The 17,618-nt window shown below is 49.0% G+C and overlaps 1 protein-coding gene across 3 annotated transcripts in view; it reads right to left on the minus strand.

Moving 5' to 3' along the window:
• Window positions 1-759: 759 nt before the first annotated feature.
• FAM107A (family with sequence similarity 107 member A) overlaps window positions 760-17,618 on the minus strand; it is a 54,682-nt gene continuing 37,823 nt past the window's right edge. For 2 of the 3 annotated variants that reach the window (XM_030307119.1, XM_030307120.1), the window contains 3 exons: window positions 5,597-5,771; window positions 3,867-4,023; window positions 760-3,347 (listed from right to left, as the gene is read on the minus strand). In XM_030307119.1, coding sequence (XP_030162979.1) covers window positions 3,240-3,347; window positions 3,867-4,023; window positions 5,597-5,771 — 440 coding nt within the window. In that variant the 3' untranslated portion in view covers window positions 760-3,239. Of the gene's footprint in view, window positions 3,348-3,866; window positions 4,024-5,596; window positions 5,772-14,138; window positions 14,414-17,618 lie in introns of those variants that run through there. The other variant, XM_030307118.1, reaches the window with a different exon arrangement.

Raw genomic sequence — 17,618 nt, forward strand, 5'->3', positions numbered from 1 at the left:
ATGTAGGAGATGTTGAAATTCAAATGGGTTGACCAAGGAGGACCTCATCTAGAAAGAGCATTAAAAAAAAAAAAAAAAGACCTGAAGACAGGGAGAAGACTGTATGACTCTCTGAGGAAAGAACACTCCTGGCTGGGGAACAGGAGGTGAAAAGGCACTGTGGTGGGGTGTGTGTGTGGTGGGCATGAGGAGGCCAGGCAGGCCGGGGCTACATGAGTGAGGTGGAGGGCAGAGGGAAGTAGGTCGGAGGTCACAAGGAGCTGGACAGGCAGGGCCTTCTAGATGGCAGGAGGGACTCTACTGAGGGCCAAGGGAGGGCTCTGTGCAGAGGCGTGGTAAGACCTGCCTTAGATTTTAGCAGGATCATTTTGGCTGCTCTCTCGAGACTAGGCTGTAGGGGAAGGGCAGAAGCAGGGAGACCAGTAAGGAGGAGGCCACTGCACTAATCCAAACATTTTGTTTCCCACCGTGCTCCTGGCACACAGCATACTTCCTGGCACAGAGCAGGCACTCAGCAAATCCTTACTGAATGATGTGTGAATTAATGATGCCCAAATGGTGCGTGGGCTATGTGGAGAAGATATAGAAAAACAGATCTCAGGCATTGATTGCTGCTGGAGATCCTAATCTAATTGGTTTCTAATGGGAAAGAGGTATCTGGATTTTCAGTACAGTCTGTTGGTAATGCTGGGCATCGGGGCTGGCCTTCTGTGTCAGGAATATTCTAGCTGCAAGTAACAGAGACTGACCAACAATGGCTCAAACCAAGAGTTTTCTTTTTATTTACAGTTATATTCTGGAGGAGGATGACTGCTGGCATCGGCTTGGTCAAATGATAGGGTCAGTGTCTCTGACATTGTCTTGGCTTTTCTCTCATTGTAGCAAGATGGCTGTTGTGGCTCCAGGCATCACATCCTCAATCAAGGCAGGAAGAATGGAGGGGCGGGGAGGTGTTACCCATGTCTGCCTCTTTTATCAGAGAAACAAGCTTTCCCAGAAGCTCCTGTAGACTTCCTCTTAAATTTCACTGGCGCACCTGGTCACATGTCACCCCCAGCTGCAAAGGAGGCTGGAACAGTGGGAATTGGGATTTACAACCTCTACAGTGGGAGGAAGCTAGGGAGAAGGGGTTGGGACTGACCACTGGGGAGTGGACGAGGGTGTCTGCCATGGCTCCGCGGGATGACGTGGTGCTTGAGGTCCTTCTACTTCCGGGACTTTGTCTCCATGCAGCACCTCTGGGGACTAGTGAGTGGTCTCTCAGTGGACCACTGAGAGAATCCAAGCATTCTCCCCAGAGGGGCCTACTCCATCCTAGATGCTCTTTTCTTCATATGTCTGAACGGCACATAGACCACTGGTGGAGACTTCTTTGGGGAAAATGGTGGTCTTTATTTGGGGGTTTTGCTTTAGCATAGCTCTCACCTGGCAGGCATCTAAAATAGCATCACCATGTTCTCACTAAGACACTCACATTCAAGACCCTTTTAGAGCCCAGCTTACACACACGCAGACAGCATGTCTGTATTTACACTGGCCCTGGCACCCCACCCAGGAAGAAGGCTGCGTCTTTGGTCATCCTTAAACCACTCAGGTAGGAGTAAGACCAGGATGACCCCTTTCCCCCCGAATGTCCCACTTTTGGTCCAAGAATGAAATAGGATTCCTGTGGCAGCTTTTTCTGGCAGTTTTGGGGGGGTAGGCGAAAGGAAATGCTTTTTTAGCACTGCCCTAGCACCTTAAATGATGGGTCTGCAAAGCCAGAGGCAGGGAAAAGCAGGGCTGGTTTATTCTATAAATCTTTCAGAATGGGATAGAGGCAAAAGGTTAAAACATTTGGTCTCGTATGGGGAGGGATTTTTAGGAAGAACGGGTGAGTTCACTGAGGCCGGTTTGGGTGGTAGAGACCACGTAGAGAGTGGGCGCAGAGGCTGGAAATGGGGACTCAAAGGAGCCAGTCTGTAAGGGTAGCAGTGGGGTCTTCAAACCACAGTTTGTATTTCCAGAAGCCCACTGGAAATCACTGTATATTTGCTCTCCATAGGCTTCAGGAAAAGGTAAAACAGAAACAATCTTTTTTTTTTTTGGCCAGAATTACATCAAAACAAAGTGGTAAGAAAATGCAGATTGGCAATTATATACATCTCCAGTGACAACGACAGTTATATAACCGACACAATTTGCTAGGCAAATGTCTTCCCAGGCCTGGGGTCCCTGGAATGGGGTGGGCAATAAGGAGCCCTTGGGGCTCCACAGTCAGGGTAGGGAACCCCCAGGGCAAAGGTTCATGGCAATTGGGGGGGCAGAGGTGGCTTCAGAGATGATGTTTCCAGTATTTACCAGCCCCTGGCTGCTCGAGCCTGCAGCCTAGGGGTCAGACCAGCAGCCTAGGAGCTTGTGAGACATGCAGAGTCCCAGCCCCCACCCCATATCTACTGAGTCGGAAGCCGTATTGTAACAAGATCCCCAGTGATTTGTAGGCACAATAAAGTTTGAGAAGCACTGTTCTAGACTTCTGGGAGCAGGAAGGCTGCAGCCCTGGTTAGATGTGGTTACAAGGCCCAGGCAGGGAGGCTGCGGAGAGGAGAAAACAAAAGCATGGGTGTGGGGGAAGCTGGCAAACTCTAAGAAGCCGTCCTGGTTAGTACTCTTGCAACCTGGCATCACATGACCCCCAAGGCCACCTTGTGGGCTACCCTGCCCTTCATCACCGAGGACAGCTACCCTTGAACCATATTCCCCTCAGCTGGCTTTCAAGGCAGGTGTTCTGAGATGCTCTACTTAGCTGCCCCACACCTGGCTGCAGGTAAAACCCCAGTCAAGGACGTTTTCTGAGACCTGGGAGCTGGGCTGCCCAGAGAAGCAGGGCCCCATGGGGCCTGGGCAAAATGGAGGGCTGGTCAGGCCAAAGAGGTGCCTGTCTCTCCTTATTCAATTCTGCCAGAAAGATCTCCCTAGAGCTCAGAAGCCCCTTCAAGGAGAAGTGCCTTGGGAAAGTTTACCCCGCAGTAGCTTCCTCTTGGAGCAAAAGCAGTGAGTGCTGAGAAGGAAAAGCCTGGGTCCCAGCTTTTGGTGGGCGGGAAGGAGGGCCCAGGCCCTCTGGGGCATTTTTACAAGAGCAAGCATGAACATCACAGAAGTCCCCAGGCTTGGGGCCAGGAATGCTAGATACAGAAGGGCTGGAGGAGGGTGTGGGGGCCAGGGGTGGGCGGCGCGGGCTGGAGTTTCAACAGCCTGCTCTACAGCGCTCTCTCTTCACTGGTCAGCGTGGCGATTCTCCGCAGGTTTTCCCTGACTTTGATAAATTCAGGGGCGTGTTCCTCTTCCTTTTCTGGTGGTTTTTCCAGCTGAAGGAGAGAAGAAGCAGACGTGTGAAGTGAGTGGGGCTAGGGGAATTTCTGTTCCCCAAAACCAGTGTTTGGGCCAAGGATTCTCTCTGGGGAAACAGAACCGGGGATCAGTCTTGCCACCAGCCTAGTAGCTGGAGCGACAGAGCCTGAGACTGCATTCTCCCTGTGAAGCCCAGTGCAAACTGTTTGCCTCACCTGGGCCTCAGGATGCTCATCTCTAAAATGGGAATGCCACCTGGCTCACAGGCAGGTGTGAGAATGAAATCAGGATCCGGCATGCACTAGATTGGGCTGATCAAGAAACTGAGGTTCAGAGAAGGGAAGCCACTGGCTCAAAGCCACACAGCAAAGTGCATGGCAGAGTGAGGACTCAGGCCAGCGGTGGACTGCTGGTTTAGTCCTCATTTTGTCTCATCTCCTCCCTCTCGCCAGTGGTGGCCACATGCAGACGTCCTCCCTGGGCCAGGAGACAGTCTTGTAGGAGGCTTGGGCCAGGGCTGGGTGCTCCCCACCCACCTGGTTCAGCCTCTGCTGCCGTCTCAGCAACTCCTGCTCAAAGGGGCACTGCAGCCGCTTGGCTTCTAGCTCTTCCTTCTTCTTCTTGATGAGCTGGTTCCGCCTGCGGTGCTCCAGGACTCGCTGCAGCTCCGGCTTGCTGTCCACGCCCAGGCCCCTGGTGCAGAGCAGGGAACTTGTCAGGAGACCTCAACTCCACACGCCCCCTGCCCCCAACCAGTCTCAGGGTTGCACCCGCTAGTGACACCAACCTATACCCTCCTGGCAGCCTGGGAGGTGGAACCATTCCTGGCCCATTATACAGAGATGGGAAATGAGGCTCCTAGAACTTAAGACACCTGTCCAAGTCACAGCCACAAAGGGGCTGAGCGATGAGCCCACAAAGGGGCACCCAGGCCTGTCTGACTTCAGAGACCAAGTTTTATATTATTTCTGGTTATGTTCTCAGGATAAGTGTTCTAGAGGTGGAATTCCTGGGTCAGACTCTTTTAAAAGATTTTGGATACACATTTCCATCTGCCTGTTAGGAAAGGTTATTCAATTTATACTCTGTCATCAGTGTCCGAGAGCATCTATCTCTCCCCACCATCACCATCCAGTCTTTTTGTATTTGAGAATCTGGTAGGCAAGAAATAATATCTGGTTTTCATTTGTGTGCCTCTGATTATTAGTTCTTTTGTGAACTAACTATACCTATATTTTGTTCATTTTACCCTTATGGATTTATAAGTAATATGTACATGTTAATTTTTTATCTGTATTTATATTGCAGGTGTTTCCTTGATCTGTCTTTAGGCTTTTAAAAAATTGTGGTGGTGTTTGTTGACATTAAAAAGGGATGACTCTAAGAAAAACATCTGGAGAAAATGCACAAGATATACTAAGGAGGAAAAAAAGAATCCACGGAGGATACACACAGCTGTAAATAGGATGAAAATCATAGCCCTAGCCAATCCCATAACAGGCCAGTAGAGGGAGCTGCAGAGACGCTGCTGCCTTCCTCCTGGTACTAGTGAGCTGGGAGGTATTTCCCAGGCCGCCTCCACATTCCCTCAGTTACTGAGACCTGGCCCTGCCACCTCGAGCCTGTCTCTTTCATTGCATCCCTGGCCTCCCTGCTCCACTCATGCCCCCTCTGTGGTTGTGAGACCCCTGCTTGAGACCCTTTCCAGGTCAACACATCTCCTCTGACCAACCTCAAAATCTATGCTCCAAACACCCTGAGCTACTTGTGTTTCCTGTCTATTTGCACATGCCCTTCCCTTTCCTAGGAACAGACTTCCTTCCACTAGCAGACTCCCACCTCCTAGTCTGGCTGACTCCTGCCCACCCTTCAGGCTTTAGCTGAGGCATCCTCTCCTCTCTGGGGTCACCCTGGACCTCTCCTAGTTGCCTCCTCTGAGGTTCCGGGCCCATTTATGCCCCCCTCATACCACCTGGTTATGCATAAGGGCAGGACTGGGCTCTGGACGCAGTGTCTGGCACATAGTAGGTGCTCAGTAAATATAGGTGGAGGGCAGGCATGAAGTGGGTAGCTGGGAGGGAAAGCAGGGCTTTTGGGGATTACTGGGCACTAGAACTTCACGGTTTCTGCAGTGACTGTGGGGTACCCTCTGCCCTCCTCAGCCTCTAGGAGACCCAGCACTACCATTAGCCATGTCTTCCACAAGGGGCACCTCCTCAAGCCGCAGCAGGCCCACTGGGCTGAGGCAGCCGAGCTCTATCCCTACCTTCTGTGGTTCATGAGCAGCTCTCGGTGCAGCTCCTGGTGGCTCCGGGACGCCTTCACAGGGTTCAGCAGCTTCTTGGGCTTGATGAGCTCTGGGTTCCACTCTCTGTACTCGGGCCGGGCCATCAGGCCCCCGATGTCTGCCCGCTCCCTCTGGATCTCCGAGTACATTGACGCTGTAGAGACAGGCAAGGGGGCTGGTCAGAAGGGGGTCCACAGTCTCACGCATCCCCGTGGGGCACAGTTGGAGGGCAAAGGTTTCCATGCTAGATGTACTTCAGTCATCTGCTGCCGTACCGTCACGGGCAGACTACCTGACCTTCTGAGCCTTGGTGTCCTCATTTTCAAGATGGAAATAATTGAACCTAGGCACAGGGTTGTTGGAAGGATTGGAGGTGATGTTTGCAAAGCGGCTGTAGGGGTAAAATGATCCTGGGTTACAAAATACAGGTTGACACATGCATGTTTTTAGCCTGACTTTGGAGAAAACAATATCCTATAAAAAGAATTAGGAGTTTCTGTTTTTCAGGGAGCTTTTATCAGAAAAAGAAAAAATATTTAAAAAGAGCAGTATATATTTGTTAAATTTCGATAAAGGGTAGTGATCAAAAGAACACATCGCTCCTTATTGTCCAGTTTCCCTATTCCTACTTCCAAATTCTCTGTGGAAGTGTCCATCTGTGCACGTTCTCCAGATCAAAGAGGAGAGTATGAAATCCCAGGATGGCTGTGTCTCTAATTACAAAGTGATGGTTGTCACCCTCAATGCAGATATCTGGTTTCTTGATGGCCTTACTTCTACCACAGCAGCTTAAAATTTGTCAGTTTACCTGAAATTCAGGCAGAGGGGCTCCCTCCTCTACAAGCTGGCTGTGTATCCTTGAAATGCCCAAAACCAAGCAAGCGTGTGTGCATGTGTGTGCGTGTGTGTGCATGTGTGAGAGAGAGAGAGGGGGGGACAGAGACAGAGAAAGACTTCTTAAGGAAAAGTCTCAACAGGGGACACCTGGGTGGCTCAGTTGGTTAAGCGACCAACTCTTGGTTTCGGCTCAGGTCATTCATTACCTCACAGTTCATGAGTTTGAGCCTCTCATTGGGCTCTGTGCTGTTAGCACAGATCCCACTTGGGATTCTCTCTCTCTTTCTCTCTCTGCCCCTCCCCGGCTTGTTCTCCCCTCCACCACCAAATAAATAAACTTTAAAAAGCTTAAAAAAATGTCTCAATGGGATGACACGTCCTGGCATGGACGTTAGCTTCTTGTAGTAATTAAAGTGAAAATTGAGGCATTGGCTCTGCTCCCTTCATGAATCCTGCTTTCCTGAGGTTGGGCCTCTACTATATGCCAAGCCCTAGTAGTGTCTGGTCTGGTACGTACTAGGTACTCAGTAAATATGTTGGTAATTGACAATTAAACTTTTGAGATTGTACAGATGAGGAAACTGAGTCTCAGAGACGTTGGTCCTGGGGACCCAGTGCCTTAAGTCATGTGGTTTTCATGTGGCAATTAAGGGGAGTGTGTTCCCTCTTCACGCACAAGGCTCAGTCCCCTCTCTTGAGGACCACCATGTTGCTTAGGGATAGACCCTCAATTCTCTCTCACTGTCCCTCCCACTGGGAAGTGGATGAAAGCCATTCTCTGGTGAGTGGGGTTTTATGGACAAACAGGAGTTCTCCAAGTGAATTAGATAGGGATGGTGGTTTGTGCATATTACCTGCCTGGAAGTAGGTAATAGCTCAGTGGGGTTGGAAAATACAGGAGGAGGGGGTTTTAAGGGTGTAAATTGCAAGGCGACATGTCTGGGAGCATAGGCATCAAAGGGGAAATTATGTTTTGCGAATGGTGGCTCGCCAGACACATGTTTGGCATTTCTATTATTACCCATTTCAGGGTGCTATTCAGAGGATTAAGTGAGACCACGTTTGTTGAGGTGCTGTGTAAACTGGAAAAAGTGTTAATTGTTACAAGATATTTTGGAAGTAGCCAGATGAAGTGTCAGAGCATAAAAACATATCTGCTAATTTTTTTTCTTGAATTCACATTCTCAGAACTGTTTCTAAAATGAGAATGCTAATTAATTCCCCTTCTCTTTTTCATAAGGCTGTTTGTTTTCAGGTTATATCCTTCCCAACTCTTTGGTTTTTGAAAGTTGTGGTAGTATTTGAAAGTTAGTTAAAAATAGATACTTGACAAAATAAACAGTTGGCTGTATTAACTCTCTCATCTTTTAAAAATGTGGATGTTTTCCTTTTTTTTTTTTAAGTAAACTCTGTGCCCAACGTGGGGCTTGAGCTCACGACCCCAAGATCAAGAATCGTATGCTGTACAGACTGAGCCAGCCAGAGACACCCCTAAAAGACGTGGATATTTTCTCAGTCTGCGAGTTTCAGTTGTCTGGGAGCTGATGCTTTAGAACACCTGGTTGTTGCAATTCGAGGAATTTTTTCCCCTTCTGCTGCCACTCCTGTTCCCAAGTCCCACCAATCCTTTATCTGAGCAGTTTTCAGCTTTACTCTTTACTTCCTGTGTCCTCAGCTCTCAGCCTATACAGGCTGTTATCACACCACACTGCTGTAGGTCCTTGACTGTTCATCCTGCCTCTGTCCCTTTGTGTGCCAAGCCTTCCAGAACTCCACAATTTTCATCAGTCACACCATCTCTAAAATAACAAACTCTATTGTCTGTTACCAAAGCCATAAAGCAGGAAACAAATAAGTTGTATAACTTTAGGAAAGGAGAGGGCAAATTAATTTGCTTAAGATATCACTATTGACCTAGAATTCCCAAGTGGATTAACAGAAAAGCATTTGGAACCAATGAGAGCATTCAATAATGTGGCCAGATACAAAGTAAGTACACAAAACCAAGAGCTCCTGCATAACAGGAATGACCAGGGAGAAAGGACACAATAAAAACATTCATTTATTCTACAATATATTTTGAGTTCCTACAATTTTCCAGGTATGGTGATAGACACTGGACACACAGAGGTGAACGAAGCAAACACCAGTTCCTCCTTTCCCAGAGTGGACATTCTATTAGGGAGGCACACAGTAAACACATACACAAACCAGTAAAAATAAATGATTGCAAATTGCCAGGAGCCCACTGAAGGAACCAGGGGGCCTGGATAGAGACTAACAGGAAAGCCCATCTTCAGTCAGGTGCACAGGGAGGGTCTCTCTGAGGAGGTGACATTTAAGATCTGAGGGTTGAGAAGAAGGAGGGGGGCTGTTTGGGGCAGAGGGAACAGCATGTGTGACTCATGTACCTTGAACAAGCTTGGTCTGTTCGGGGAACAAAAAAGCATAGTGTGTATGGAGTGGTGTGAGTGAGTGACAGGGAGAGTGTTTGGTGTGAGGGTGGACGGGTGGGTTCAAGTCCGGGAAAGATCGCATCTCATTCGATTTTTAAAAAGGTCATTCTCTCTGGTGTTGGGGCGGGGGGGAAACTGTCAGCAGGTTTTGGGAAATTTTTGTACGACTTTGGTTTCTTTCACTTCCAACAGGCACTCTCTGCCTTTCCCTCCTGTTAAATTCCAGAGGAAAAACATCTTATTGGCTAGGCTGAGAATCTTCAGCCCATAGGTCATCAGCCAGCCAATGGGCTGGCTGCACCCACCCCCACCCCCCCCCCCCCCCCCCCCCCCCCCCGCCCTACTGCAACAGCAGGGCTGTTTTAGGTTGAGTCTTGCTTAGAAGAGGGGGCCCTGCATATTATTATAGCCAGTCTTGCACCCAGGTCCAACCAGTGACCAGCTCCAGGCTTTTTTTTTTTTTTAGTGAAAATCAGCATTTCATTTTTTTAGTGAAATCAGCATTTAGCTGTGGGGGATGGTGTCTTCCTGAGGCTAGAGTAGTGTGGTGGTTCAGGCAGGGGATCCTGAAGGATGTGGCTGGTTCTTCAGACGGGAATGCAGGCTGGGAAAACAGCTGCCTTTTCCAAGTTAGTGTGCCCAGCTCCAGAAATGACACGTGTGAGATCTGTGGACACACGTGTGGGGGCCCTCCAGGGCTTAGAGAGCTGCTGAGATAGCCTGCCTGCCTTTTAGTTTAATTAAAAGAGGTCCCCCGTGTAGAAGAGCCTCACATAGGTGCTGGAACAACAGAGGCTGCTTAACAAAGCCCAGATGCTAGGCCAAGAAAATACTGGCCGCCCTGGGGGTCAGGTGGGCCTCCGGAGCAGAGGTGGGGGTCCAATCCCACGGCTGCTCTGGCCAGGTCTCTCAGGTAGCTGGGATCCTGAGAGATCAGAGACTTTCAGGGAAGTGGCCATGATGGGGCAGAGTGTTAGGTGGTCTCTGAAAAGACAGAGATGAATACCCAAAGGAAGAGGAACAGGCTAATGGAGAAGAAAGTTAAATGGCTAGTGAATATCTTTCAGTGGTTGTCAAAGAAATGCAGAATGAAGCTTAGGTGTATGGACACTGAAGCCTTGTGGACCTGGATTTGGATGTTGGCTCTACCTCTTCTTAGCCTTGGACGAGTTTACCTCTCCTCTGCAGCAGGAGTCCACAAACTAAGCGTTTGGACCAAATTCAACTGCTGGAACACAGCCATGCTCACTCGATACTTACTGTCTATATGGCTGCTTTCTGCTACAAGAGCAGAGTCCAGAAGGTGCTCTTGTTTAGCACCCTTCTTCATGACGTTGTTGCAAAATAAATGAGGGGATACATGCATGGTGCTTGGTGAGTGCCTAGCACAGAGTTGAGGACTCAGTAAGTGCTGCTTATCTGGGCAGCGAAATACACCGAGGCAGGTTGTGCACTGTGCGACTCTAGGGCCTCACTCCTGTAAATTAAACTAGGAATGGAGCCCCCAGAATTGCACAGGGTGGCCATCCCATTAGTTGTTATCAACGATTACTACTAATAAATCCCAGTCCAAGTCTTGGATGGAGCTTTCTCATCCTCTTTTAAAAAACTGCACTGATTCAATCAGTGGCTCTTAACCCTGGCTGCATATGGGCATCACTAGAGGAAGTTATATATATAGTGATGAAGTTTATATATATATAAATATATATATATATAAACTTCACCACATCTTTATATATATATATAAAATAAATATATATATAAAATAAACTTTATATACAAAATAAATAAACTTAAATATATATATTTATTTTGTTTTATTTATTATATTATAATATATATAATATAAAAAATATATTATATTTTTGTATTTATTATAAGTTTATTTATTTTGAAACAGAAGGGGGAGAGAGAATTCCAAGTAGGCTCCACGCTGTCAGTGCAGAGCCTGATGCAGGGCTCATCTCATAAACCGTGAGATCATGATCTGAGCCAAAAATCAAGAGTTGGACGCTTAACCAACTGAGCCACCCAGACACCCTCATCAGGGGAAGTTTTAAAGATACCAATGCCTGGGGGCACCTGGGTGGCTTACTTGGGTTAAACGTCCGACTTCGGCTCAGGTCATGATCTCACAGTTTGTGAGTTCGAGCCCCGCATCGGGCTCTGTGCTATCATTTCAGAGCCTGGAGCCAGCTTCAGATTCTGTGTCTCCTTCTCTCTCTTCCCCTTCCCCACTCATGCTCTGTCTCTCTCTGTCTCCCCAAAAATGAATAAATGTTAAAAAAAAAAGATACCAATGCGTGAGTTGCACCCCAGGGATTCCAATTTAATTGGCCTGGGAGGCAGCTTGGCCTTTGGTATTATAAAAAGCTTCCCAAGTGATTCCAGTAGTCAACCATCTTTGTAAACTGTGGAGTTAAAAAAAAAGAAAAATCAATGTTCGCTTTGGCGTGAATGATTTCAGCTGACTGACTGACCTGGTTATCAAGGGTAGGTCTGGTTAAGGTCATAGTTCTTAGCAGCTGTGTGACCTTGGATGGGTCTTTAAACTCGAGGACCCTCCTCCTCTGTAAAATCATGATGCTGTGAAGACTGGCTGAGCTGGGCAGGGGCAGATGCACCCAGTAGGTGACAGTTAAATTGAGTGTCTTGCATGACCACAAGATGGGCAAGTAATTCTTGCTTACTCCTCAGACTATGGGACTGACTTCATCCCTGGGGGCAGGATGGAGCGGGTAGTAATAGGTCAGGGGAGAGATGGGGAGCTTCTCCCTGGTTCTTCCCTGGTTCTTCTGATAACCCAAGAGGTCCCACAGCTTTCCCCCAGGGGCTCTGTGGACACCAGCCCCACACCAGGCAAGGCTCAACTGGCATCACTCACTACTCCCAGGGTGAGCTCAGCAACCGCTGGGGCGTGCCTGGCTAATGTTAGCGTGGTGGCTTTGAAATCAAGCAATGGTGCCCACCCTGACCACGGAAGAGCAATGAGGAGAGACTGAAGGGAAGTGACAGCGATGGAGACTCAGTTCCTAGGTCATCCTGAGACCTGCAGCACACTAAACTGTTGAAGGCTTTAATGTCCTCTTCTTCTGCCTCTCTGCCCTTGTGGCTCTGGTTCTGTCTCTGATGGCATCAGTTATAACAAATGACATGTGAGCCACTAAAGCAGCACGGTTAAGGCAATGTTTTGGTGGAGACAGACTGGGTTTGAATCACGGAGGCTCCCCTTACTTGCTGTGTGACCTTGGGAAAATACCTTAACCTCTCTGAGCCTCTGTTCAGTGGGGGAGAATGGCAATACCTACTCGTGGGGCTGTTTGGAGGGTGAAGTGATGTCATGTGCATGATGTGGTTGGCCCACGTCTGGCAGAGGGATGCTCACAGAAGGCAAACTGTGGCTCTCCTTTCCTGAGGGGAGCTGTGATCAGCAAACATTTGGTGAGGGCTCATTCACCTGCAGCTGGACCTCATCATTGCCCTGGGAGGCAGTCAGCGGTACTGTGCTATTGTTCCCATTTTGTAGATAGGAAAACTGAAGCTGAAAGAGGCCAAGCTACTTGTCTCAAGATACACAGAATAAATGGCAAAGATGGGACCTTTAGACTGCAAATTCAGTGCTTTTTCTCCCATGCTCTTGTGTTGTCATCCAGGTACAAAGTGTCTTTCAGTTAACAAAGCAGGTTTACATCCCTTTTCCCTTTCTGGATACTCAAGAAACCCAATGAAGAGGCAGTGTGAGCCCACTTTATAGATGAGAAAATGGAGGCCTGCCAACTGGAGAACTCGTAGCCCAAATGAAATACAAACTTACTGGGGGAGCCCCAGCCCGGTCCTAGCAGCTTTGAGCTGGAGCCAGAATGCACAGGTCTGTCTGCCCAGGGGCTGGTCTTTGTTTAGGAGGGGACTAGGGGTGTTGGTCAGTGTTCACTCCTCCACCCGCCCTCCCCGCACTCTGGTTCCTCATTACCATTCAGAACACACCTGGGGCCTTCTTGGTTCAACATTTCAAGAGGTGGAAGGACAGAGGAGAACTTTTTAAATAACCACTGGCAAAGGAGAAAGAGGCATTCAGTGAGAATGATAAGCCTGGCCACTAGATTTCCCAGCCCTTCTTGCTCTTTTCCCTCCCAAGAGGGAAAGTGCCCATTTGTATTTCACCAGTCAGCGACCAAAGAACAGTGTTTATGGGAGCCACCTCCAGATCCACCAGAAGCCTGTGGCCGATGCCTAGAATCAGAGCTACTTGTCCATTTGGATGCAATCTCCCCACCCCACGGGAAAATGGCTCAAAAGTCCTAAACATTTTGCCTTGGGTCCACTATGACCTCCTAGTTTGCGAGGAGAAGATCTGGGTGGGCATTCAGGGTTTTGAGTCAATTCCATAGCGGAGTCTAGAGCTGGCCATGGAAGGTCCTTAGCAAGGTTGGTGCAGTGTGTTATGCAAGGAAAAAGTGTCAGCAGACCAGATATTCCTGCTAGCCCACCAGTGCACGACACCAGCCATTCCACTTGGAATACGCCTCCAGGGGGATGATCCGGCAGGTACTTACCATCAGCGGAGCTAAGAGCCACTCAGGATCCAAGCCACTGAAGACACAGGTACCCCGTGCTGCCTCACAGCAGCGGTGTGTGTGTGTGTGGGGGGGGGACCAGCCAGGTTTGGCAGCATTTCCAAAAACTGATACACTGTAGCCCCTGATTTCCAGCAATCTCAGACTTGCCTCTTTTGCAAAGTGCTAAAGCCAAGTTCCCTGGAAAGGCAGGCAGTTCACATGTTAACGTGCACCATGTGTCACATACCCTGCTAAGCCCCTCTAAGCCATATCTCATAACATTCTCACCGCAGACTGAGGAGGCGGGTACTATTGTTACCCCTTTTCATAGATGAAGAAATTGAGGCTGGGAGGGGCCATCTAATTTCCCCAAATCACACAGCCAGTAAACGAAGGAGCTAGAATCTAAGCCTAGAGCCGTCTGATGCCAAGACGTGTCTTCTCTCACTTGTGCCCTGCAGCACTCCGGCCTTTTGTCTTTCAGTAATGAGGAGGATTAAAACTGCTCTACTATGTGGTAGTGGACTTGGGTGGGGGACACAGGCCGGGACCCAAGCTCAGACAGCTCAGCTCCCCTGACAGGCTGCTCCACAGCCCTCCTTCCCTTGCACCTCCTCCCACACTGCACCCAGCTCGACAGCCCGTGAAACAGAAGAGAGATGGTCTTACTTCTCAGTTGCGTCTTCAGGAAGGGACCTCGGGAGCAGTGTGGCTGGGTCCCTCGCTCCACTGGGAAGTCCCAGGCTAGCACGGAGGGCCGCCTCTGAAGGGCGGTTCTTAAACCCCTGGGGATCGCAGGCGGCTGCAACGTGCCAACGAGCGAGCGAGTGAGGCAGCTTTGCATTCCTGTTTATTCTGGTATCAATAAAAAGGAACTGTTACTATAGTAACAGATATTTCACTTGGTGCGTGGCCACTTCCACAATGCGGAACACCGTGGCCAACCCACATGCTCCAGAGGCACAAATAAATACCTATTTTGTCAGACTGCTGAGGAGTAAGGGACATGCCAAGCTTTGTCTGAGCTAGGCGGCTCTCGGAGAGGCATTTCCCTTGTTCCTAATGGGAGGGTCAGCAAGAATGCATTCCAGCACTTGGCCCCAGGAGGGAGGGAGGGCCAAGCTTCCTGCTGCAGTGGCCAGAGAGCACGGGCTCTGAGGTGTGAAGGGAGGGGGAGACTACACTGGGTCAGCTTGGGGTCTTTCACTGATGGGTCAGAATCTCCAGACGCGTCCTGTACTCCTTACTCTGAGCTCCATCTGAGCCTCAGAGAGGAGCAACAGGGCCACCGTGCACAGTTGCGGACGTTGATGGGCTCTGGGCCCGAGCAGCCCCTTCTGTCAGCCCCACTGGGCTCAGGCACCAGCCCTGTCGGCAGCCACTCAGCGGACCTCATTCATTTCTGTGTTTGTCAGATGTGGAGAATAGCCTGGTGGTTGGGAGATAAGGTAGTGAAATAACATTAGTGAAACCATGTAGTCAGTGCTCAGGAGACAGGACTTTTCCTGCAGAGATGGCTGGGCCCTATGTGACCCGAGGCCAGGGCCCCAGCATGTGGCATCATGCCTGGCCGAAGCTGTGCTCTGTAGATCTTGGCTCAGTGTGTGAACGTGGGAATGTTCTGCCCACCTAGAACACATGGAAATGCTGAAGGCTGCCCTGGGTGCATACAGATAATGGAAACATTCTCCTGATTTCAGAACTGGTGTTCACTTGAACATTTGGAAGTGTTTTCTAGTTTTGTCATCATCCTTAGTCCCCTAGTGAGGAAGCTGGCATGTGCCAGTTAAACTCGGCTCTCTTCCCACATTTACCTCCTCGGGAAGGGTCTTGGTTGGCTGGAAGGCCATAAGGCCCAGGACGTACATCAACCACGGACAGGAACATTCAGAAGACAACCTGTGTCTTTTTTGGCCTATGTTAGTAATTTAACCGACATTTATTGAGTGCCTACTGTGTTCCTGGCAGTGTTCCAAGTGCTGGAGCTATGGTATGAATGATATCCTAGGGCTTAGGTAACCTGCATTTACGGGTGTGGGGAGCCAGACAAAAAATAAGGAGACAAACAAGAAACTTTGACCTGTAATGAATGTCAGGCTGAAAGTAAGACTGGGTGAAGTGAAAGGGAGGGGCTGAGCTGGGGAAGGGTGGACACTGAGGAGATGACCTTTTAGGGAGGCTGGGTGATGAGAAGGAGTCAGCAACATGATGTCTGTTCCCATACAAGAGCATTCCATGGAGTGGGAAGAGCCAGTGGAAAGGCCCCAGGGTGGGAATGAACCTGATATGGTGGAGGAAGGCCGTTGGGGATGGAGTGTTGGCATGAGGGGGGACATGGGGCTGGACAGGGAGGCAGGGGGTGGGCTGTGCCTGGCCTGGGAGCCTTGAGCAAGCTGGCCATCCTGGAGCCTCTTCAACTTGGAGGGTCACCAATTCTTGGGTGTAAAACAATTTTCTAGAAACAACATGTGTTCCTTTTTGTTCCTTCTTCCTAAATTCTGCTTCTCTTGAAGTACTTTGAATGGTAGCCTCCCCCAGCTTCCCATCCTGCCTCGGCTTAATTTCACTAAATTCTGATGGGTGAAAGACTACCACTAAATTCTTGCCAAACCACTCTTGGCTGCCACATGGTGTTCTGCTGTGCAAAAGACTCTTCTGGGCATTTCCCAGGGCCCACAGTGGATTATTTGAACCAATCTCAGTGCCCTCTGACAGTGGGGAAATAGGAGGGATCCTGGGGAGCTGACAGCTTCTGCTTACCCCTTGGAGAAGACAGAACCCCCTCATCCAGCTTACTCCAGAGGAGCAGACTCTGAAAGTCCCCGTGCCAGTAATGACCTTCATCTCCACTTTCTTTTCCCTTTATTGGAAGACTCTGATGGCAGCCCCAGAGCAATGGAAAGCCAAGGAGAGCTGGGCAGGCATTGGCCGAGGTTGGGCACCATTTTCTCCAGGCCATTTTCTGCCATTCTTATACATCTTCCAGTAAAGCTCTTCTCACAATCCAGCCTGTGTAAAAACCCACCAGGCTCACCCACCAGACTGCCAGGCTGATGGCTGAGGCCTCACCTTATCCTTCTTAGTATTCCTGTCTTAGTACCAAGGTGCTCAATAACTATTGTTGACTTATAGATACCAAAGACATTGATACTTCTGAGCTTGTTGTAGTACCATCTTGATGTGTGTGTGTGTATGTGTGTATGTGTGTGTTACTGTTTATGAGATCAACAGCTACCATTTCCCAAGCCACACCCATCAGTAAGAAATGATGCTATACTGCATAACAGGATGCAGTCAATAGCATGTCTATTTATTGACTTAAAAAGATGTCTGGTACATGTTTGGTGAAAAATCAAACTTCAAAATCACATATAGAATGATTCTTCCCCTCCCTTTTTTTTTTTCCAAGATAAAAAAGTTAGTATAGTACCTTTTAGTAGAGGACCAATCTGGAGGCATATATCCTGAACTGTTAAAAGTGGTCAGTTCTAGATCAATGTATCTCAAATGTCATTACTAGCCATTATTTGTCAAATGAGTGTTAAAATGGAATCAAAATGGGCCACGCTCCTGGACTGATGTATTAGAACCTATGAGGGAGGGGTCCACTAAAATCTGGATTTTTAACATGTACCCCTGGGGATTTGTTTATAGCTGGGAGTTTGAGAACCACTATCCTACAGCATAATATTACAGGCCCTTCTCCTTTAGTCACAATATTTCTGTAATGTTTGTGGCTTAAAAACAAAACTAAACTTGGGGTGCCTGAGTGGCTCAGTCGGTTAAGCACCTCCCTCTTGGCTGTGGCTCAGGTCATGATATCATGGTTTGACAGCCGCACTGACAGCATTGAGCCTACTTGAGATTCTCTCTCTCTCCCTCTCTCTCTGCCCCTCCCCCTCTTGCTCTCTATCTCTCTCTCAAAATAAATAAAAATGAACTTAAAAATAAAAACAAGGGGCGCCTGGGTGGCGCAGTCGGTTAAGCGTCCGACTTCAGCCAGGTCACGATCTCGCGGTCCGTGAGTTCGAGCCCCGCGTCAGGCTCTGGGCTGATGGCTCAGAGCCTGGAGCCTGTTTCCGATTCTGTGTCTCCCTCTCTCTCTGCCCCTCCCCCGTTCATGCTCTGTCTCTCTCTGTCCCAAAAATA

Source organism: Lynx canadensis, chromosome A2, assembly GCF_007474595.2.
Source record: "Lynx canadensis isolate LIC74 chromosome A2, mLynCan4.pri.v2, whole genome shotgun sequence".
Lineage (NCBI taxonomy): Eukaryota > Metazoa > Chordata > Mammalia > Carnivora > Felidae > Lynx > Lynx canadensis.